Source organism: Aythya fuligula, chromosome 10 (assembly GCF_009819795.1).
Source record: "Aythya fuligula isolate bAytFul2 chromosome 10, bAytFul2.pri, whole genome shotgun sequence".
NCBI classification, from domain to species: Eukaryota; Metazoa; Chordata; class Aves; order Anseriformes; family Anatidae; genus Aythya; species Aythya fuligula.
In genome coordinates this window covers 7,074,502-7,099,053 of record NC_045568.1, presented here as the reverse complement: position 1 = coordinate 7,099,053, position 24,552 = coordinate 7,074,502, and the positions used below count along the sequence as shown (strand labels likewise).

At 42.1% G+C, this 24,552-nt stretch overlaps 1 protein-coding gene across 1 annotated transcript in view; it reads right to left on the bottom strand.

Moving 5' to 3' along the window:
- Positions 1-23,053, bottom strand: part of POC1A (POC1 centriolar protein A) — a 54,854-nt gene extending 31,801 nt beyond the window's left edge. The window contains exons 1-7 of the mRNA XM_032194445.1: positions 23,022-23,053; positions 22,634-22,718; positions 20,445-20,616; positions 17,675-17,854; positions 16,299-16,406; positions 15,017-15,132; positions 9,103-9,236 (exon numbers count right to left, since the gene is read on the bottom strand). Of these exons, the coding sequence (XP_032050336.1) occupies positions 9,103-9,236; positions 15,017-15,132; positions 16,299-16,406; positions 17,675-17,854; positions 20,445-20,616; positions 22,634-22,718; positions 23,022-23,039 (813 nt within the window). The 5' untranslated portion in view covers positions 23,040-23,053. The remainder of the gene's footprint in view (positions 1-9,102; positions 9,237-15,016; positions 15,133-16,298; positions 16,407-17,674; positions 17,855-20,444; positions 20,617-22,633; positions 22,719-23,021) is intronic.
- Positions 23,054-24,552: the final 1,499 nt, after the last annotated feature.

Sequence of the window (24,552 nt, the reverse complement as noted above, 5' to 3'; positions counted from 1 at the left end):
CTCCTGTTCATCTTTTAAGAATTGGTGAAACTGAGTTTTGTTAAGCACAGACACCCAAAGGAAAGGTTCTAAGTAGAAAAGGAGGTTTACAAACACAGACACACACAGCTCTGCATCAAATGGTGCACTGATAGACTGAGAAGAAAAATACTCCAGCTACTGACAGTTCTGAGCATCACAAAACATAAGCCATTCCTCATAAAAACACAAGGTTTTTTAGAGATTGGAACCTGAAAGATGGAGTTACCGCTCCCCAAACTGCCAAGCCTTCAGAGTTTGTCTTCCAAGCTCCTCTTCACACCATGATTATTAGAAACATGAATGAAAAACCCACTAAACCAAGATTTCCACATAACCATATAGCTCCAGGGACCAGAACGTCAAGAACTACCACAAAATCTTCAAGACCCTGACAGCACAAGACAACATATTTCACAGACCACTGTGTGCAATAGAATTGCCTTGGAAAAATCACGTCTTTTCTCTGCATACTTTCCCAACAGCCTGTCTTTGAAAAATACGCAGCTGCCACTAAGGGACAGCATAACACGACTGATCAATAGGTGGGATGAGATGCAAGAGATGAAAGACAATCAGTTCTATCACGAAGGAAAGGGATGTTTTCCTTCTCTTTGTTAGTTTTTTGGTTTTAGTCATCACCTGCTCTCCTATGTATTTATAGGATATTCCATGCAAGCTACTCACTACAGAAGACCCAAGACTTAAAGCTCTTGTCATTCCACTACGATGTAATTTCACAACATGCCTGACATGCTATCAGCCAAACCAATCACTTTGCATCAATTAATTTGGCCAAGGTTAGAGGCATTTCAAATCAAGGAATCTGTACAAGCAGAATAACCGAATGCACAAGACTCACAGCAGAATCCAATTCATCTTCTTGGAGACTTGGTCGTCAAGAATCCACAAAGTACAAGATCATGGTTCTCAGCACAGGAGGAAGTAAAAGGCACGGTTTTCTGAGGAGCACTGGAAAGAAGAATAGGGGGCAGAAGAGTGGCAGACAGAGCAGTGCAGCAGCATGAACAGGTACCTGCAGCACCCCTGGAGAATGCAAGAAGCAGGCGGGCACTCCTTACACACAGTTGTTTGCCATTTTTAAGGGATGAGCTATGATCTATGCAGGCTTATGAGAGCTGTCATGCTATTAAGTGAAATATAGAAGGCTGGCTTAAAACAGCTTTTCTCTTAATAGTTTTAGAGAACAGATGCAAGAATGAATGTATCCAGGATCACTGTCATACAGCACAGGCACTGGCATTTTCAAGAAGCCTTGCACTTAAAAAAAAGTCATTTCTGAGAGACTTTAAATGGTACTGACTGCTAAAGCACTACTTGAGCAAAAGCATGCATCTCACACCATGCATTTATTTTAATGCATTTTCAACCTTTAAGCAAGCATGAAATGAAGGAGGAAGCACGCAGGAAGGCTGAGGCAGGCATCTTCTGACATGCAGCTAAACAGAGCTGGGAAATCGATAAGTTTGTTTGAGCACAGGCACCACAAAGTATTCTGGTTAGAATAAACTGGCAAGGATCCAGACAGGAGGTTTTATGTCAACTGCTAAACCCACTGTCTTGCAGACTGTTCTAAGCTTCTCCTCACTCTACATCAAGTTACAAGGATGAACTGTTCTAATAAGAGTTCACATCTTCCCAAAGGGCATTGCACAGGAATCCCAGATCCAGCTTATTTCTGATTTCCCTTTATTCTTTACTTAAAAAAAAAAATACTAAGAAGAACAAATGCATCACTATAAATCCTGAAGTTTGACAAATACGTAATGATTACATTCAGGACAAATGCCCAACTGTCATTGCATCGTCTGCCCTACAGTCCACTGTGCCTTCAAATGTGCTGGCACAAGATAATGCCAGTAATACTATGTCTCAATGTGTTCGTGCCTGGTGTGAAGAGTTTTAGCCTCCTTAAAAAGCCACTAAGGTAATTCTATATTGTCATTTCACCTCAAGTAATTTCAAAAAGTTCTTGAAGCCTTCCATTAGGAAGATCTCGTTCTGGAGACATCTTGCCAGAATTGATTTTGTAGCAGCAATTTCAAAGTGCATGCACAATCATTAGTGTAACCAATGCTGTCTTGGATGATCAAGCTTAAATACTGCAGGTATTTCCAACAAGAGACTGCCATCACGCAGCCAAGACAAAACTTGTTTCTGGTGCCTTCTCCCACCCACTTCCTCCAACCATTCAGCTCTCTGACCACACCAGGAATGCAGAATCTCTAAAGTAAGTGGAAAAACGAGAGGCGAGGAAGCAGAACAAGGACATAGCCAGAGAACTGCACAGGGGTCAATACTGCTCAAAGATAAAGTTTTTTGAATGAAGTGGGAAATGTAGCAGAAGGGAACAATTTATGCTGTTGGTGCACTGTCAGGGTATCATACGCTGTATTTTAAAGAATTGGCCCCTGGAAATAAAGAAGTTGAGCTCTAACTAATAAACCAGAAAGGGTCAAGAGGGAAAAAAAACATTCAAGACCTTGCCTAAGACAAAATGTTCAGGAACAGGACAAAGTGTAGAACACTGGAAAAAAAGTAGTATATTTGTGAATTGTTTTTTAATCAGTCTACCTATTTCAGTGCATTTAGTCAAAATTTTGCACAATAAAAATCACATCAAAACAGGCACTGAACTGACTCCAAAGTCATGCCATTCTGAAGGGGGGGTTAAAAAAAAGAAAAAAGGAAGTAGAGCAGAACACATTCCTCCCAAAATAGAAACTGATATCAAAGGCTGAATGTGCCTTTCTAAGTTGAAAGAAGAGGAACAAACAAGTCGATAGACACAACACCCTCTCCAGATTTGCTGACATAAACTACGTGAAAAGTCTTTTTGATACAAGTACTTGCAGCAATCCCCCCAGATATAACAGGTTTGCTATAGCAACATGCAAATAATAATTTGCCAAATATTTAAACTGTTAAATACTCTTTTAAATCAACTTTTTAAACAAACGTGAAAAAGTCACGCATAGTAAAAAAGCCAGTGATTAGGCATAGCCCAGCTTGCATTCATTCCAGGTAAGCATGGTGGAGATACAATATAGTTGTGATGCAGTCCTGGACAACAGGTACGTGGCTGGAGACTGAAGAATTTAAAGCTTACTTCAGATTTTTTTTCCTTTGAACTTACTGTCTGCATTAAAAATGACAAAAAGCAGCAGTTGCGTATTCCTCTAGCCAAGCTGTAGGAAGAATTTTAGGCTTATTTCCCATGCAGCTAGAACATGTGGGGTGCAACCTTCTCGTAATGCCCTTAAGGTTTAGGAGCTCCCATTGCTGATACCAAGACACCAAAGCAGCAGTAGAAAACATTTTTATTTTGTCCTCAGGACACCACAACATGAAAACTGTCAGCTTTTTGTGCACCTCAGAGTTTGAAATAATAGATTTTGGTGATACTGGGAGAGAACTGAAGGAAGCCTGAGGAAAAGTACAAAGAGCAAAAAGTCATTCACTGGAATTGTTGAGTGGGAAGAACATCACCACCAATCAATATTCAACTCATCTCCTCCAGTAAGGGAGCAGCACCAGGAAGGGTAGAGACAAACCCCAGGGAGCCTTGAAAGGAACAAACATCTCACACAATGGATGCAGCAGAGAAACCTGGAAACACACACTCTTACATGGAAAAAAAAAAAAAGAAAGAAGAAAATAAGAGAAAGCCATACAAAAGGAATGATAACGGGATCAAACCTAGTCCTTTGCAGACAAGATCCCAATGAACAAGATTTGGGCAAGATGAGACAGCCATAGCATGGTAGCTGAAGCTCCAGGTGCCATCCTACTTTCAGCTGCCTCCATTGGTATGAAAGGGCAGGCACAGCATCTTACACAATCTAATTTATGTGCAGACCACCCCCAAGAGACAGCAAGTACTTTTTCTTTTCCCACCTTTGTGTTCTCCCATTTCCTACAGATCGGGGCTAATGATCACATGTCATTTATTGCTCTAGCAATCCATCTTGACCAGCTTATGCAAAACAAAGTGCAGCTTTGAGAAAAGATACTCTGAATTATTCTGAATGGCTTTAATGTAGTCTGCCTGCATTGTCTAAAGGGATGGTATCCAAAGGCAGGACACAGATTACAGCTCTGAATGACTGGCAGGATGATGGTAGCATCTGTAACAATTGACAAAAGCATGACAAGACACACCAGGACGAGCATCCCTGAAAACAAAAGCTTTCAAAAAGTGAAGCTAAATAACAGATCACTAAAGAAATACTGAAGAAAGAGGCCAGGAGTTTGGTTTGGAGAAATGGAAATAAGCGTGGAGCAGAGAGTCATACCCACACGCAGAACAGAGGTAAATGGGTACACACAATCAAAGAAAAAGCCCTCTTGAAAGCTTTTCCTCCCCAGTAGAACCAGTAAAGGAAAGGGGACACATGACTTCAAGAACAGCAGGGCCAACACTATCAATTTAAGTCAAGAGAGGACAGACTTCTGAGCTTCAGCTATGAGCAGAGCTAAGATTTTGGCTTTAGAGTAACAAGGAAAAAGAGCCAGGCTGGAACAGGTCCAGGATTAAACCAGAGGAAAGAAATTTAATGATGCATGTTCTTCAAGATGAAAGGAATAGCAGAGAGGTGGTTGGAGAGACAAGTGGGGTCAACAATGCTGGCAGAATTATTTAATCTTGTTATTATTTTTTTAATCTGGGAGAAAATAATGCATACCAGACAAGAGCCAGATAGATTAAGGGAGATGCCAAGAGTGGGTACAAGGCATAACTGGGGGAAGTGAGTAACTTAATTCAAGGAGAGCTGCTTCTCCAGCTGCCACAGGGAAAAGAGGGAATGTACTACCCAGTACATTCATTCAAACTCTCTTGGAACAAATGAACTAATGCAATGAGGAAAAAGGAGATGTGAATGGTGATGAGGTCTGAGGAGCAGATCAGAGGCAGCTAAATGCATGCTGGAATCCCAGGCATGAGATAATCAGTTCAAGGAATGAAAAATAAACAGGGCAGTCATTGCCACTGCTCACATTGCTTTCAACAGCTCTACAGCACGGGAGAAAGACGGCAAACAGATGGACCTGCAAAGGACAATGGGTAGAGGAGCAGGAGATGGAAAAAGTGATCAGGACAACTAGGAAAACGCCAGGAATGGGTGAGAAAACAGATAAATGCATTTGAGCATCAAACAGCATAGAGGGTCCAAGATGAAATGTTGACCATCTTATTGGTGTCATCAGCAGAGATCAGAGAAGAGAGTTCATTGAAGGCTGATTCAAATTAACAGGCCTTCTAGTAAGGAGAGAGCACTGAGCAAAAACCTCATGTTTAATGATAAACTTGCGTGCAGCAAGGAACACCCAGCTACGAAGACCCATGGAAAAGGTGAAAGATGGGTCTGGAGAAGAAAGCTGAATTCAGGTAGGAAGGCAGAGCCAGGAAGAAGCAGAAGGGGCAGTAAAGGTAATAAAAGGTGACATCTAACACAGGTATTTCACAGCCTGGTACAGGATGCAATACATATCCTGCAGAAGAAGCATCAGACAGGAAAATCCAAATCTTAAAGAGATGAGCTAGGAAAAAAAATGGAGAAAAAAAGTTATAAAAGCCAGGGATGCTTGTTGTCTTTTACAAACAGCATGGATATCCCAAAGACAACATGGAGAGAGGAGATGGTAATATATACTGGCAAATCAGGAGGTGCAGAGCAGAGTATTGTCCCCAAGTGGGTACAGGGTGGCAAAAGATAGGGGGCATGGAAAGAATCTGCATTCCACACGCTAAGAACAAGAGGGGGAAAAAAAAAGTTTAGCTACAGAAAAGTGGATTCCTGGAAACTGCACAACGATGGTGACAGCACAAAGGAGAGAAAGGGAGAGGGAAAGAGAATTAAGGAGAAAAGGACAAAGGATGGAGGTGGTAATGGCAATGAGAGCCTTCCTCCACCACAAGTTAGGTGTGCTACAGCTTAGCACGGGGAAAAACAGTCCTGCTTCCCCAACGTACTGGCACCTTGGAATTGCATCTCCAGCAGCTTTTCATTTCCTGAAAGCTTCAGTTAAAAAAACAAAACAAAACAAAACCACCTGCTCAGAAGATCTTGCCCTTAAGTTAACCAGCAAAGCAGAGAGCACTTATGCCACCCAGGTAGGCAGAATGCAGCTACTTCATGGTCCAAGTTAAGGTTGCTCGGAGAACTGTAACTTTGCATTTTCTGGCTTCCTATTTATAAATACAACCATGCAGATGTTTTCTAAATATTTACCAAGAACTTCCATCCATTCCACTACAGAAGTCGTCTGGAAAAGCTCCAATCAAACCTTCCCAAAAGGCAGACAGCACCGTATACATACTTGCTCTTTTCCAGCAACTATCCAGAGGTGACTTACACCCCCCAAACATTCTGCTCCTCCACGATGATTCAGTACCAGAGGTGGACTTACATACCAACCCCGTGCCTCATCTGTATGGGCTTAGGCAATAGTACTTCACAGCCCCAAGCACTCCAGAACTAAAATATGCAGCACAGTTCAGAATGATATTCCACAGCTGCAAGATGTCAGCTCCAAGCTGCAAGCTCCCATCTCTAATGATCCTTCTGCTACACCACGGCCAGCCCCATTACAATTTTAAAAGACAGCAATGTAAACTTGGCAATCCTCCCTGTGTAAACTACAGCTAATCAGCTGGTAACAAAATCCTGGCGCTCCAGCAGTTGCGTCAGAGTATGTCTAAAGAACCTTAAGACTTTTTCCTTCAAGTGTCCGCTTGCATGCAGCCTTCCCAGAACAACATAACAGCAGTCAGCTGTCAGAATAAGAACTAAGGACCAACACAGTCACCCACACAAAGTCACAACTCAAGAATGTCTTCAGAACAGGCTGTTCATTTGGTGACTAACCCACAACCCTCGCTTAAAAAGGCAAATCTACTTAATGACCAGAAAAATCCACCCCCACTTCATTTTTAGCCACTTTCAGATACTGGCAGAAATCACGGTGAGCTTGGAGGAAAAAGCCCTGAGTATCACATAGCCCCCAGTTATATGCCAGAGGAGCAGGCTAGAGAAGCAGCCAGCAGAGGAATCTACCCCAGTAGCTTCTGATGAAAGCACTGCACGTTGTCCCCGCGGGTTGGTTACTGTGAACAAAGCAAAGTTTATCACAAGCTTTAAGTGGAAAAGATTTATCTACAAAATTAGGCATTAAAACCCCCACAGCAATACAGCACATATCAGCAGAGTGAATGCCAGCCCACAGGGCAATGCCAGGACTGGTTCTATACCCACCTCACCTTAATGTAATACCCTGAAAGAAGACCAGAAAGCACTGCCAGCCACTTTTATAACTCTACTTGTTTCCAGACTAACAGAGATATAATCCTAAAATGGCAACAACCCCTCAGCTGGGCTGCTGTCACAGTGCTTCCAATGTCAGCTTGGTAACATCTGGCACTCTCTCCTGGTTATCTCACTGATAGGAAACAGTGTGGGGAACAAGAATGAGCTTTAACCCTACATCTGAACAGACAACTCAATAAACTGTTATTTTGCAGAAGTGCTGAGTTCAGTAGAGCATCAGTCTAAAGGGATTTCCTACTGCCTAATTCTGAACACTTTCATCACCAAAATCGATTTCAGATTCTCAAAGCAATTTTTTGTGCAACTGCACTCTGTGAGAGGTTTAGAAGGGAGGAAGGAATGGAAAGCAGGTTCAGCCTCTAACCAAACAATAACCAGCCACATCACTTTCTAAGAGAAGAATTAAAGGTATCAAGATCCACTGTCCCTCCAGACTTATCCTTTTCCAGAAAGCTACCTCCTAAGCACTTGCATAACCAACTAATGCAAGGGACAAATATGAAAATGAGATTAGGACAACAGGTAAAAGCCTTGCAGCCCTGTCTACACAGTCTAGTTTTGAAAATAAGAAAGTTTTATGCAGATGAGGCTTATGTGTTGGGATACTCAGTATTTATTATCTTCTTTGTATCTTTGTCTCATTCTTTTGAGCATTTAAACCCTTTGGTCAGTTTTATCAGATCTTGTCTTGAAGTAGAGTTTTAAGTATGAGACTGTTACTTTTACTCATTAAGATCATGAAAAAGAAGAGAAGTTTACTAATACACTGTAAGAGAGAAGTTCAAGAACAACTTCAACTTTTTTTTAGGTATCAGACAATGCAATCACTAAACATGAAGCCACAAGAAGCCAGAATTAGCAATTTTGCAGCTTACACATATGCCATTATTGACCAGAACCATGCCTCCAACAGCTTGAGGCTGTGATTTTCCCCAGCTAGTACTGATGGCTCAAAACAGCCTCAATAATAACAGAGGGACAGGTAGATTAGGAATGTCTGTTCTTTGTCCCTTTAGAAAGGGAATCTTTAAAACAGGTTTGCTTTTTCATGACTTTGAGCCCCACTTAATATGGGCAATGAAATTAGGTTATTTATTTCCATTTACCATTTTAAAAGAGAGCTCCAAGCATTCATATAATAAACCTAACAAGCAACACATCCAGCAGCATAATACTAATAGGCCAATCAGTTAAACTTACCCAGCCAGCAGCATTTATCACCTTCAATTATTTAATTCAGTCAACTACCAAAATGGAAACGTGTGCCCAAATAACATCCCAAAATGCATCTCCTCCATGTTACCACTACTGTTTGCAAGTGTCCTGTCAGACAAACAGCATTTATGTTCACAACACATCAGAAGGCCAAGTGCTGTTTGCACCTCTTTAGAGAAGGAGACAGTCTGAGTACAGAGACTACACGACAGGGTTAGAGTCTGGAGCACAGCACTGATGTGTCCCTTCAGTCCTAGGCTTGCATCCTCAGTGCTGAAGCTCCCTGTCTGTCTCGTTTCCTTATCCTCTCCACTCCTGCCTTATCTCCTTTCCTCCTCATATGCCTTCCCTCCGAAACACTGACCTCAAAGGTTTTCATTATTATCACTGTTATTATTTTAATAAGCAAGGAAGTTTTCAAAAGATTTTTGGATATGAAGGATGAAATCTAAGGCTCGAGCACAGATTTGCTCAGTACATTGTGGGTTTGTATGTCACTGTATGAAAGGCTTTTCCTCACCTGGTGACCATGAAGAGTATACAGAAGTCTTCCTTCCAGCAAGTCCAGAATTTTAAGAGTTGAATCATTGGAAGCAGTAACCAGGTAATTTCCAGAGGGGTGAAAGGAAAGACTGTTTACCACAGCATTGTGCACTAAGGATAGAAAAAATGTACACAAATAATCACCCAGACCAGTTTACATAAGCCCAAGGCAAAAGAATAAAATAAAGTACAAACACATTCCAATTTTCTGTTACAAAGTTTAACAGGAAAATTATCATGGGGGAAACATGCCACAAAAATCTTCAAAGCAGTGGAGAACAAGGGCAGTATTCAAATTCTTGTAGAGATAGGTATAACTTTGCTGAAATGAGAAAGGAAGCTTTCCCATTCTTCTAAAAGATGTAAGACTACAAAAGCTTCAAGTGTAGCCCTAAAATGTAACTACGTGCACAAGTGAACTATATGATTTTGTGACAGAGAATGCTAAAGAAAATGCTCTAGGAGGACAGTCAAACTACACTTTTATATTCAATAGAACATTAAACATCTATCACATGTAGGACTTCCCCACTCCCCCCTAAAAAAACACCTTTCACAAAATAAGCTATTGTGCTTATTTATCTGTAAGAACATGCAGTACTTCACATATGCATGGCTTATGTGACATAGAACAGTAAAGCTATGCTTCAAGAGCATTTTAACTCTCCATTTGTTCTTAATTATACTGAACGCCCTCCAAATGTTCCATCTTGAATCTACTACTACTAACGCAGCCTCCCTTGACAAGCCCCACACTAAACTTATGTTTTCTTAAGTCAGGTCTACTTTTCATATCCAAACTGCCTGCTAAAGATACTCACCCAAAATACAATTTTAAAGACACTAGCACCACCTATTCCCCCCTTCCCCTGCATAGAACATATCTACTTTTCAAACTCTCAAACACTAGATACTTCAGCTTCAGTTCTTAGGAAATATCCTCCCAGATAGTTTAAAAAAAAAAAAGGAAACAAACAAAAAACCTTAACTCAACACATGTAACTTCTCATCAGTTATTCCTGAAGGTGAATATTGCCTGTAACAAACAAGGTGTCCCAGCAGGTCTCCCAGTATCCCTCCCACCCTTATATAAGAGAAAAAGTACATATTGAGCTTTTTATCCTTAAAGAGCACTTAAACACACTCCTTTGAAAATTTTATTCTGAGTAATTTATAACATTGCTCAGCCCTTTACTGTCTATATTCAGATGCAGGCAAGTTCATATTTTGTCAAGTAAAGTGAGTCCTATAAGGAATCACACCAGAAACTGATTAAGATAAAGATACAACCTCCAAGCTCCAGACAGTGAATTAAGTATTTCTGGCTTTGCCAAAAAACTTTTCACAATGGCAAGAACTCACACAGGCTGTGGCCGTGTAAGCAGTCACAGCTTCTGTGCCCAAGCAGTTCTTGGCTGCCATCAGCTCAGAGAAAACTTCATCTTCCTTCCACCAAACCAAAATTTCATTTATTCAAAATTCAGAATTTCATTTATTTCACCGATAGACCAGGCACAGCACAAGGAAGTGTCTCCCACTGCCACAAACCTGCCCTTCCACCAGCCAAGCCCTAGAAAAATAACGGCCAGGTAAGGGACTGCTACTGGGCTCAGGCATTACCTGCACAGGTCAGCTGCTGAAAATTGAGTCATGCCAACCTACTGAGGGGCTGAACATAACTGTCTTGAGCCTTGCAATACAGGCACTGGCTGCACAGTAGTGACACCTCAGTAACCAGCAGGCAGAAAAAAAAAGGAAAAAAAGGCATGTACTTGAGACAGCCACAGTCCCAGAGACTGATGCCCATCGCCCAGCTCTGTCTGAAGCGTAGACACAGGTCAATTGCTCTTTTGAAACAGCAATGGCAAAGCAGGTTAAAGCTGTTTCCGCAGCCACAAGTTGTGTGCAGGGCATCTCACTTGCATAGGAAGCAAAATCTTTAGGGAATAAATACTGACCATTTTAACTATGTGGTTATTTGCTGTACAAAAATAGTTAGCATCAACTAGAGGAGCGAATAAAGCATCGTCTACTCTCCTATACAGTAAATGGGACCAGAGATCCTTTACTTTGCTAAAAAAACACACCATACAAGGAGTTTTACAGTTTGCATTCTACTTCCAACTTCCCTTTACAAATGTTACAGTAGGAACAAGCTCTGCTAACGGGAGCAACATAGCTAAAAGACATCAGTTTTAGAAAACAACCAAGCTGTAACATGCAAGAGCCAGTGGCAGGGACACTGATCTACTAACTCCTCAAAGCAATTTCATCTTTAAAATGGATTCCCTTGAAATCAGGCAGCGTGAGCCCATACAGAGGCAAGAGATGCCCTCTAGTGGGACAGCCACAAAACTAAATCAGATTCAGCCAGCAGGCATGTGCATAAAACCTTACAGGGCAGAGTCTGCAAACACATCTCCATTCCATGTTACAAATGCACCAGCTTGAAGCCGCAAGTGCATGAAGTGCCTGCATACAACTACCACTGCCGATTTAGATTTCTTTGGCTTTTATGGCTATTTCTAGCTCAAAATTTAGTACATGATTAGAACTTACGCTGTAGCTGTTAAAAACAACGCAGCAGGAAAAAATCGCTTCAATAGCAAGAGTGTCAGACTAAAATACAGAAAGGGTGGGTTATAGGGGAAATATACAATTCCAAGACAGAAATAAACCTGGCAGTCAAACCTGAACCACATTAGACTTGGAAAATTTAATAGCAGTAAGTGGAAAGCAAGAAGAGGTCATTACTGAGCCAAGCTATGCTGTGGCTGGAAACATGCACAGCAGATCTTGCCACTGCTGAGAAGCTGATAAAGTAGGTTGAAGGGCAGTCTGACACTATGTGGGTGTTTGAACATGGCACCTATTTTAGCAGCAAGACTTCAGAAAGCACTTCCAAGTATTGATAAAGGTCACAAGTTAACAATACTTACTACACAAAGAATCACACTTCAGCATTCACAGAATCACAGAATGGCCGAGGTTTGGAAGGGACCTCCAAAGACCATCTAGTTCAACTCCCTGCCAAGCAGGATCACCTAGAGCACATTGCGCAGGATGGCAGCCAGGTGGGTTTTGAAGATCTCCAGAGAAGGAGACTCCACAGCCTCTCTGGGCACCCTGTCCTGGTGCTCTGTCACCCTCCCAGTAAAGAATTGCCCTCTCATATTCAGTTGGAACCTCCTGTGCTTCAGTTTGTGCCCATCGCTTCTTGTCCTGTCGCTGGGCACAACCGAAAAGAGACCGGCTCCAGCATCTTGACACCCTCCCCTCAGATACTGGTACACACGGATGAGGTCTCCCCTCAGTCTCCTCTTCTCCAAGCTAAACACGCCCAGCTCTCTCCACCTGTCCTTGTACAACACCTAATCCAGTCCTCTCATCATCTTCGTAGCCCTCCTCTGGGCTCACTCCAGTAGTTCTGTGTCCCTCTTGTCCTGGGGAGCCCAGAACTGCACACAGTGCTCCAGGTGGGGCCTCACCAGGGCAGAGCAGAGGGGGAAGACTACCTCTCTTGGCCTGCTGGCAACACTGGTGGCAATACTGGTGGCCTTCTTGGCCACAAGGGCACGTTGCTGGCTCACGGTCAGCCTGCTGTCCACCAAGACTCCCAGGTCCCTCTCTGCCCTCAGAGAGGGCCCCAGCCTCTCCTGGTGCTTGGGATTATTCCTTCCCCAGGTGCAGGACCCTGCACTTGCCCTTATTGAACTTGATGAGGTTCCTCCTGGCCCGACCCTGCAGCCTGTCGAGGTCCCTCTGCATGGCAGCACAGCTCTCTGCGGTATCAGCCACTCTTCCCAGCTTCGTGTCGTCAGCAAACTTGCTGAGGGTGCACTCCGTCCACTGTCCAGGTCATTGCTGCATAAGTTGAACAATAGTGGAGCCAGTACTGACCCCTGGGGGACACAGCTAACTACAGGCCTTCAGCTAGACTCCGCACCACTGAGCACAACCCTCTGGGCTCTGCCATCCAGCCCATTATCAATCCACCTCATGGATTCATTGCTGGTATGTGGCCAGTACAAGGTACAATTACGACGACTTGAAACAACAGCCCTCAAAAGGCTTTATGTCCTCTACATTTGTTAATTTCCACTACATTTGTTAATTATCAGAATCAGAAGTGATTGTCCGTAAGAATAACTGAATAAATAAAATAAAAATAATGTTACATGAGAGTTCAAGAAACTGAAGCAGGTTTAAAGTTGAAAGAGTTCAACACCCATTTGACCTGACTTTACAGGGGCAACACACTTGAGAGGACAACCTTCAGTTCAGAAGCCAGGATATGATCATATTCCTTATTCCTGTGCCTGCATTTTTTTTTTAACCCAAGAAGAGAACTGTTTCAATAATGGTGGTGTCGCTATCAGTGCTTAAAGGTTTGATTAGATGACCATAATGGTTTTCATCTATGTGCAAAGAACAGCCCACTACACACAGCAAAATTACTAAAGGATTCCAAAATGTGCAGACTGTTCCTAATCCTCACCAACTTCTTTTTGCAAAGCTTTTAGGTACTCTTTCACGGAATCCAGAGGACTTTCACAATGTTAGTGACTTCTCTGCAAATTGTCCGTGTTTGCTCTGAGATGAGTAACTCCCACTACTCTTATGCACAAGACGAGTCTGTCTTACACAGGTCACTGAAGGAACACAAGAAGGAGCGCCCTGCTCCTTAAGCCACGATAACACTTTCTCTGCCTTTCTATTGTAATGGAAACTGAGGAGCCTTCACTGAAAGACTATGTAAATTCTTTCATTGACCTGTGAGTAAAGGGATACAGAGACAAAAGCACTTTGAACAACAATCAGTTAAATAAAGTCAGGAGGTCCAACTGTTTCAATTTAAAGTTCAGTTTTTGCCTTTTAATTTGTGAAGTTAGCAGAAATCAACTGCAAAAATGTTTTACTATTTTGCCTTTTCTGCCTGGCATTCACCTGTGAGGCTGTAGCAGCAGGAACTGACGCTATCTGGCGTGGATTGCAGAAAGAACAGAATACTGAGCTCCAGTCCCCTGTTTTCGATCTGCTTGACTATTGCGTGCCAGAAGTGGTCCTCACAAAAGCTAACAAAATTAAGTTCGATGCAGTATTTGTATTGACGACAGTGCTTCAGAACGTATGGATTGCTGAGCTTGCAGGAATCGGAAAGGACCTACTTTCCCTACTAATGGCCACACTGATCAGTTTGACAAGAACAGGCAATAGGAGGAGATGCCATTTTGAAAGTAAGGATTAAAAAACAACAAAAAACTAGACTCCTAAATATAAAGCTACTCCAAGGACAAACTAGCCTGTTAAAGGTGTAACAAGGTCAAAAACAACTCTGGAAGATGAAAACCAAAAGGAGATACCAGAGAAGGAACTGTAAACATGTATCATGGTCTAGAACTGCAATGTATTGATTTTCATTTTCCTTCTTTTGTTAACTTTCCATAATTTTCTCATGAAAAACTTAAATTTTTGCTTTGCTGGAATGCACTGGATTTCTCTCACAGACTTACTTGATGGCAAAGGCCACATTCTTTCTACTGCACTTTATTTCCTCAAGAACAGTAAATAAAAGCCAAGTGGAATTGCAAGTAACACCTATGCACACCTACAATATGAGACAATTTCAGTTCTGGGGCTTTTTTGCCTTTTTTTTATGGTGGGCAGAAAAGGAAAAATCAGAACAGAGGCATCTCTCATCAATTTGCAGGAATCAGTCTTGGAGCTAATACAAAGCAAAGCATGAGGTTTGGTGAAGAAAGGCTTCCCTGAGTACAGCTAAGCCAATGCCCTTCTGGAAAAACAGCAGGTGAGGAGAGAGAGTGCTGGGGCTTCAGAGCAATCCATATTAAAACATGGAATGGTCAGGTTTTTCAAAGATCTTAACTTGCCTTGATAATGTTGAAGAAGTCTATTCATCCTAACATCCCACACCTTCACTGTGTTATCTGTACCAGCTGCAGCAATGCATGTACCACTGGGATGAAAATCCACATGATTCACAAACCTGTAAATTGCAGTTAAATCCAACTGTTTATATTTAATTCTTGCTGAAGATCAGAAAGGTATTTTCAAGAAGAGAAACTATATCGTGATGCACTGAACATTAAAGAAAGGAGAAAATGTAAAAATTCATACTGGCAAACTTCTCTCAAGACCTTACTTATAACCCCAAGCAGACTGCAGGACCATATCTAAGCACACCTGTCTTCAAAGTTTTGCATAACATCTGTGTGTAGGAGCTGTAGATACAAGCCTCTGGAAATTTGATGGATCCAGTTGTGGAATATTTTAAAGTGTAAAGGTCTGCATAACACATGCCCTTTACTAAATTAACAGGATTTCTAGATTGGCATATGCAAGAATGGAACACAGATTCTCCCCCCCTGCCCTTTATTATTCTTAACTAATTTTGAGATACAACTTACTGAATTTACTACTGTGCTTACTGAACTTACTAGAAAAAAATAATGCTGCCTGAATTTGTCTTAATATAATTGTTTGTTACCTGGAAAGAACATAAATTTGTACTTGAATTTTCGATACAGCAAGAAGCTAGGCAGAGTCCCACCTCAGTACTCTAAAGACTCATTTTGTATTTCTGGACAAATTAACTTTTGCTGCAGCTCATCATTTTGTATGAAAAAAAATCCCTGATTCCACAACTGAATAGAACAGGGTTTTTTTTCAGCAACTCTTTGGCATTCTGAGGATGAAAGAAAGCACAAAAGTACCAATTCGCCAGCACACTTTTACTTTAATTTACTTCTTCAACTCAGAATACCATTAAAAAAAAAAAAAAAAAAAAAAAAAAAAAAAAAAAAAAAAACACTTGACAAGTCTGGAAGAAAACAATAATTTAAAGATCTTCAAAAATAAGTTTCTCTGTTCTTATTATTTAAGGCCTGACATACTGGACAGTTATTGAAACATAACCCTTCATGTTCCAACCTGGACAATGTATAACAAGATCAAAGCAATTCTGGAAGCTTTTTGCACCTTGTCTGCTGCTTGCTGTTTTTGAAATAGGTGCTAATCATTTTTTAAGGAGGTAGAAATGATTGCGAGGACAAGAATCTCTGACTGCTGTGACAAAAACAGGTGTACAGTCACCACACACCCCAGTTGAGCCATCACTACAGGGCTGGTCCCTGTGCTCTGGCAGTTACTTACCCCCCATGCTCACAGAAGGAATGTATACATTCTCTGCTGGTTTTATCCCACAGTTTGACAGTCTTATCATCACTGGCTGATACAATCAAGCGTCCATCTGGAGAGAATCTAGGAAAAGAGTAACAGCAATTAAGAAGTGTCCCCACACAAAAAGTACACACGGTCAACTGGATTTGGCCAGCTGTCAGGGCACATCCATAAACACACCTGACTCTTCAAGAAGTCACACAGACATCAATGAGACTAAAAACACAGCTGTGACAGGTTGAGAAAAAAGGCAACCCATAATTCCCCAAACCGTCCCTAATTCCATAAGCGTGTAAAATAATCCTCAGGAAAGTCTCCAGTCTGACTTAAGATCTCCTGTCCTACCTGTTTTAATTGAAGAGTATCTCAAGTTGTTTCTTTACCCCAATTCAAAACAACTCCTACATTTGCCACAAGTATTAACAGCAATGTGATTACTCCCACTGGAGCAGCTCTTAGAGGAGAAGCTTCATCATTCTAATGCCTCAGGTGAATGTACATCATTCAGCTAAAAATTTCATTACAAGAGAACCAAGATCAATGTACCTCTTTCAGAGGCGTAAATATTACAGGATCAGAACTTGAGTTTCTAACTGGAAAACATTACATATACCAGAAAAATATTCCTTCTATTGTACTGTGGGCATCTGTAATTCTGTCAGTCACTGTCACTATCACTTTCATGAACTCTAATGCAAGAATCACCTTCAGAGACATTGGCTTTATCCTTAATACTATATCCATAAAAATTCTTCAGAACAACAGAGATGGATCATGGAAAACTGAATTTTTGAGACAGTTATAAGGAAATAATGTATTTATAATGGCAACCCTTTCAGCGTTTTCTGTACTTGCTTGTTATTTACAGGAACTATAAAGATACCATTAGCTGATCCTCGCGAATGTCTACAATGAATAACCTGACATACTAAAATGCTTGCAGATGATTATCTTTATGTACTTGGAATGTTCTCCTTAACCAAATGATGGAAGGAGAACGCTTGATCATTTTTGAATAGAGGCATGACAAGTAACTAAGCTGCGGTAACTATAATCTCTCATTTTGCCTTCTTTAGTAACTTCAAGATGCAAAAGGGAGGTAGAAGTGAAACATGGAACTAAGCAATAAAGCCTCTGCTTGACAAAGGTTATTAAAGAAATATAAAATGGGTACACAACTGCTATCTAAGGCATTTCTCTGCATGTTACCAATTTTTCTTTGCACGCTACCAATTTATTTCAGTCACTGGACACATATGAATCATCCTAAATAGTTACACAAGACCATGATGCTAAATCTCTACCCTGAAGGATAAATTACCATCACTATTTGCCAGAAAGTCACTTACCTGGCACAGCGAACCCAGTTTATGTGTTGACTAAGTGAGAACAGAAACTTCTGCCTGTGAACTGTCCACACTTTGACTGTTTTGTCATCAGAAGCTGTAACCAAGGACTGGCCATCGCTGGAGAAATGAACGCTTCTCACAGTTGCTGTATGAGCCCTGAACACGGTAGATTCACCTTTGCTACACAGAAGGAAAGGACACTTTAGAACTGCACAACATGACAGCAAAGACATTGCATACCTGAGAACATGAAGCTTCTGTATGGCTATGCAGTGCTATTAACCATTATTTCAGGTCAAGGGGCGGTGGTTTTCAACTAAAAGAGGGGAGATTTAGATTAAACATCAGGAGGAAATTCTTCACGCAGAGGGTGGTGAGGCACCAGCACAGGCTGCCCAGAGAAGCTGTGGATGCCCCATCCCTGGAGGTGTTCAAGACCAGGCTGGAAGAGGCCTGGGCAACCTGATCTAGTGGGTGGTGTCCCTGCTCATGGCAGGAGGGATGGAATTAGATGGTCTTTAAGGTCCCTTCCAATCCATTAGGATCACAGAATCCTTTCTATGATTTCTATGGGAACTGTGTATGCTGACATTAGGGAGAGATCATTGACCAACCGCAGACAAATTCATGAGCTGAACGGAACACAAAGCTAAAATCAGTTTTCTACCTCAATACTGGAACCCAATCCAACTTGAAACAACTTACATGGCCTAGAAAGGGGCAAGGATGCTGTTAATTTGCGGAACTATTTAAAACATTTACAGAAACATCACTATAGAAGAGGCTGAGATTCTGTACTAACTCCCTCACTGCAATGCAGATGAGAAGAAAGGTGCCTTCACAGTTCACGTAGACAGTGCCAAGAAGGCAGCAACCACCTCACATCTGTTACTGCAGTGGCCCATGCTCCAGCTGACAGCTCTGGATGTAGCATCACAGGAGAAACAACAGGAGTAAATGCAGAATGCCTGACATTGGACAACACTGAGTAATGCTACTATTAATGCAGTCAGGCTGGACAAAAGACAAGGTATCACTAATTCCTCCAGAGTTTCCAAATAAATGAAAGAGGTATTTTTCTGGCAAATAAACATGAGGCAGAGTGCAACATATTTCAGATCCAATAGGAATATTTTGGACCAAGAGTCCCGCATGTGCACAATATATACTGTGCTACAAAGAGTGCAATATTCACAAACAGAAGAGGATGGAGAGACATATTTTACTCTCTTTTCCTTTGGTATCTAATAGCCTAGCTTTGTACTGTGGCTTCAGGAAAACTGCATTCTGTTGCTATATGCTGAGTTCCGTAGCACTACTGAAGCCAAAAACGTAGAAAGTCAAAATCCTATATGCCTTCCAGAAACATTCTCTCCCTTTTCAGAAAAGTCAGAGCTCCCAAGTTTTATTTGATCCTTATTTACCAGGAGGCAAAGAACAGCAATGGTTATTTCTTTATGAAGTTTTCTTTTTGTTTAAAACCACAAAACATCTCCAGATCTGATAAAATCTCATAGCAGAAACATGAAACTGTAAAATTCTGTCAACATGACTTATCAAAAAAAAACAAATCCCAAACAAATCAATACAGCAGGGTAGCATTAACTCAATAATGTATCACCCTTGAAAAGGACTACAAGGTTTCCAATTCTTTAAAAAGGAGCTCCTGACCCACAAATAGGCGATGCTATAGCTTTTCCTTCCCCTTTAATGACCCTTACAGTTACAAACCTGACTCAACCTGGACGCCTCTTGCTTTAAGTGTGTCTAAAGCAGGTAAATTGACAAAGAACACCAAGAAAGCACAGATTAAATCTACCATGTACCAAAGTATTTCACAACTGGTGTAACAATAGTTTCCTTTCCATGCTGTCCCTTTTCTGACATGACAACCACAGATAAAGTTTAGACCACAGAGATCACATCCCTAAACAACTGAGATAGCATCACTGAAGTTCACTTCTCCCATTACATCCCAGTCCTTTCTATTTATATGTTAGTTTCTGAGAAATTTAACAAGCTTGCGCTAATTGTCCTTCTGGGAGATTTCAACTTCCCAGACATGAAGTAGGACTATCATAGTGCTGCAACAAGCGAGTCTGGGAAATTTCCTAAAGCATGCTGAAGATAATTTCCCATCCAAGGCCTGACTGAGCCAACTGGGAAAGGTGCCCTCATGGATCTGTTGTTTGAGAACAGAGAAGGCCTTTGGGGGAGATGAAATGGTAGGTAGCTGTCTTGGTCATGGTGATCATGAAATAATTGAATTCAAAAATGTTGGTGTAATTAGGAAAAGAGATCAGCAGAATTGCTGCCCTGGATTTAAGACCACAAACTTGAAGCTACTCAGGGAGCTAGTTAGCAAGCTAGTAACCTTTACCCTGCTCACAGAAAAGGTATCTCCATCACCAGACCACAGCTTGTGTCTAAACATCTTGCTTAACACTGGCAGAGGAGCAAAGGATCGATTTGCTAGAAGAGACAGACAGGTGGGGGGAAGGAAAAAAATCTAACAGCTCACCACTGATGGGTAACATTAATGACTTGTTATATTAACATAGGAAAATAATACTGATTTTAAGCTTTGTAAGGGACTTCAGTTTCATTTCCAATGCCATTTCAAGACTGAAATACCTCTCCTCTGTCCATGCTGCTCCATAAAATGGTTCTTTCTTCAGGCCTAGAGCTGAAAAATTGCACTCAAGAAGCAGGGAAAAACCCTAAGCCATAGTTAAACATAAAGAGAGACATGGTGGTAAGGAATACTTACACACTGGGAACCCACAAACGGACTGTTTTGTCTCTGGATCCTGAAGCTACTAGGTGGCCAGAAGGGGAAAACTGAACACACATCACCGCATCTTTGTGGCCCACGAAGCGATAGGCTCTCATCTGAGGTCTCATACTCCAGATCATCAGACACGAGTCCATTGAGCCACTTGCTGAATTGAAAAGAAAATGAAAAATAATTTGCATTAATTCTCCTCCAGTTACAATGAAACCACCTTTCACACACAGTTCACCATCACAGTTTCCAACAGTCTCAGGCACACCATCCTTTAAATTTCACTGATGTATTGCATACTCTGTATTTCATTAGCAATTCATACAAAGTCATGCATTGGCTTGCAAACACATGCCAGCATTGCCTTAGCAAAGAGAAAAAATACTAGATGGCAAGTCTCAGAAACCACGACAGTAAAAATAGCCCTTCAAAACAGTTTAATGCCTAAATAATAGAAAACTTTGTAGGTTTTCCACAGGCTAGGACAGAGTATATGTCTTAGCCTGCCAACAAACCCAAGCTGCATCTATCTCTTCCCAAGCAGGACATATCTGCAGGGAGATCTCAGGATATTCCTAAAAAAATATCAATTTGATGCTAGGTTCTGATATGGATGTAACGTAATTACAAGAAGATTCCAGGTCATTAGCATTAAGGCAAACAACAAATAGCTTTTGCTGGAAATGTCCTTTCACTTCACAGTCATTCCAACTGCAACAAAAAGACAATGTTTACCTGCAATTGATCCAGGATTAATACATGCCTCTTTCATACAGAATCATGTCCCTTAAAGGGAAACAAAAAACCTTACAAAAACAACAGTTGAACTCATAAAGATTCAGGCAAAACCTTTTCTTAGGGATACTAAGGTTTAAGGGGGGACAATTGTGTAAAAGTAGATTGAGCATACAGCCTAGTATCAAAAGATTAAAACTTCAATCATGGTTTTACTAAGTCATTGTCTGGCAAAAATATTAAGTTGAAATAGCACATCTTTTCCAGGACTAATATAAAAAATATATGGCAAATAATGCACTGACATCTCAATTAAGCATTTTAATCGAATACTCCTTGGGACTGGTTAGCAATAACTATCCTAACCAGACTGGGCAAACAATCTAATGGAATAAAAAGACCTTAGTCCTTTAGGTTTGGCAGGCTGATTTGGGGCAGCAAAGGGAGGGAGGGAGGAAAATCTCTCAATAGTCAAGTACACCACTGACCCAACAGTATCTAAAAAAGAAAAATCCTTAGAATTCCTTCCCCTTCTAACCTGATCTCATTTACTAAAAAATATCAAGAGTAACTCTTTCACAGTTGGATGAGGCAAAGGCTCAAGCACTACTTCTGGAAAGACGGTGAAAAGCAACACTAAGTTACATTCAGAGCAGCCTTACTAAACAAAGATCTGCACTGACTAGATAAAGTTTTAGGGAAATGCAAATAGAATCAGAGAGGGGAGAGGAGAACAGCAGAAGGATGGTCCAAGATGGGTTTGAGTAATTTTCATTTTCTTGCAACCTCCCAAGTGTTCTGCAGGTTGCAAGGTCCAGAACTTATTACAAGCAGCCCATGGCTACCTAACAGATTGCTGTATTTCTATTTACTCCTGTCTGCTGTGCCCACTGCCTACCAGATACAATCATTTCTGATATATCTTCTCCGTGAGTCAAAGCACTGTTCTCACAGATGGACCAACAGCTTCATCAAGAGTCAAAACCCCTATCAGTTCCTACTGAAAGCATACACAGTGAGTTACTGAATAGCAGGTAGGAAACAAGCCTTGATGTAAACACAGGCAAGTGTCTAAATAGGAGAAATAAAAGACGGAGGAGGAAAGATACTTGTGCAGTGGAAAAAAAAAAAAAAAAAAAAAGAGAGAGAAATAAGGTTTTACTTTATGTTCACTGCATTGTAAAACAAAGCACCTGCACAATGGTAGGCAACAGCAGATGATCCTAAAGCTCTAGTAGGATGCACACAACTTGTCACCACCATGGTTCAACTACAGAATTTTTAAAGGCACATGTAAATACTCATCCTAAAACTCCCACAAATCTCTTCATCACAAAACTAAGTTATTTTAACGCTCAGGACCTCCAAGGCTCTCCTCACACAGCTGAAGGAGAGAAACTCTCTCATTACTGGGCCATCAGAACACAGAGCATATTTACCCAGCTGTTTCTTATTGAGGCTGAAGTCCACGCTAGTGACAGCATCTCTGTGGCCTTTGAAGTGTCTCTCCAGGGACGGATCTTCCTAGAAGACAATAACGTTCAGACACGATAGATGAAGCATCTTCACACAACAAAACCGTTTTATTTCCATGACAGGCTAGCCAAGCTCCACATCCACCCCATTAAAGCCTGCCAGAGGTACGAACATTTTGCAATGCAAAACACACAAACGCTGTGCTCCCCCGGCACCCCCCGCCCCCAAAGTCCAGGAATCCCCACTCTGAACCCAACCCCAGCCCGGCGCGGCCCTAGGGACTCTCCCCGCCCTCCACCACGATGCCTCCGGCCGGATCCCGAGCCCCCGGCCCCGGCCCCGGCCCCTCACCGGCCCGGCCGCCGCCATGCCGCCCGTTCGCGCCCCGTAGCAACGGCGCCGCCGGCAGCAAGGCGCCGGGACGAGCGCCGCCGGGCGGCCGGGAGGGCGGCGAGGCCCTCGGCCTTTCCTCCGGTTCCGTGTTCCTGAGGTGATGCCTGCTCCCCCCTGGGCCTGCTCAAAGAGAAAAAGCCCAGAGAAAAAGCCCCGAAGGCCGCCTGGCAGCCTCAGCAGGAGCAGTGGCGAGCAAGCACCCAGTCACCCAGTCACAAGCACCCAGCCACGCGAGCCCTGCACGGGCTCCAGGTGCCCCTCCGGCACGGCACGGCACTGCCAAATGTTTGCTTGACGGTGTGCTGAGAGGCAAAACTGCACATAATTCTCTTCTCAGTGTTTTACAGACTCATTTTTTAGGCTGTCCAATGTGACAGCCCTCCCTCCTGACCATCCAGGCCAGCAGTGTTGACAGTGTGCCTGCTCCGCTTCATCGCTTCTGCTTCACTCATAAACAAAGAGCATTTGCTCGCTCAGGGGCCATATAAGTTAAAGCTGTTTCTTTGTTGTCTTTTTGTTCCGTTTTGTTTGTTTAATTGGGGGAGGAGCGGAGGAAAGCTTCTTTACTGAGACTCCCATATTAAGACTCCCACAACAGGGCGAAAGAAGCATTGATTTAGCAGAATAGGTTAACTTGTCAATTAAAAAAAAGAAAAAAAGAAAAAAAAAAAAAAAAGGATGGAGATCGATAGAGGAATGAATTGCTAAATACAAACTTAAGTGGCGCAGGAATGGCTGCTGCTGACGGGAATGTGGACGATTTTATTATAAGATGCAACGCAGACTTTTTCAATGACAAAACCTTTTTTGAGAGGAACACCCCTTCTTTCACATTCCAAAATCCTCACGCTTGTTGAGGAGTCCTGAATTTTAGGGTCCAAAGCCTCCTTATCGGGTCCAAGCACGTATATGGAGGGAGCAAAGAATCACTGTAGGATCCAGACCCTGAGCTGCAGAGTCCAAAGGCCCAGGTTTCGGCTCCAAAGCCTGACCTGGAGGTACAAGTTCCCCTTTGCTGCCCTCACCCTTTTCCCCCAGCCACCCTCGGATCTTTCACCAGTCCAAGCCTCATTATTAGGACCCACTGTGGGTTCTTTTTAGCCTCCAAATCCCTATTTTCAGGGTCAAGAACCTCCACATGGTATCCAAAGTCATCTTCTGATTGCCTAAACCCTCCATTTTCAGGACCAGGGACACCATTTAAAGGACCAAGTGCTTTTGGTCAGACCCCTGACACCTGCTTCTGGATCCAAAGCTAGATTTTCCTTGCTTCAAGCCACACTCTTACTAACCAGACAGCCATTTTTAGAGCACAATGCCCTATATTAGGGTCCACACTTTCATTCTACGGTACAAAGCGGCCCTTTTAGATGGTGAGGCCTTCTTTGAGAGGAACAGCCCTACTTTCAAATTCCCAAATCCTCATCCTAGGAGCCAAGGAGCCCTCCACAGCGCAGTGCAGCCAGTGGGGATGCAACGGGCTTGTTAT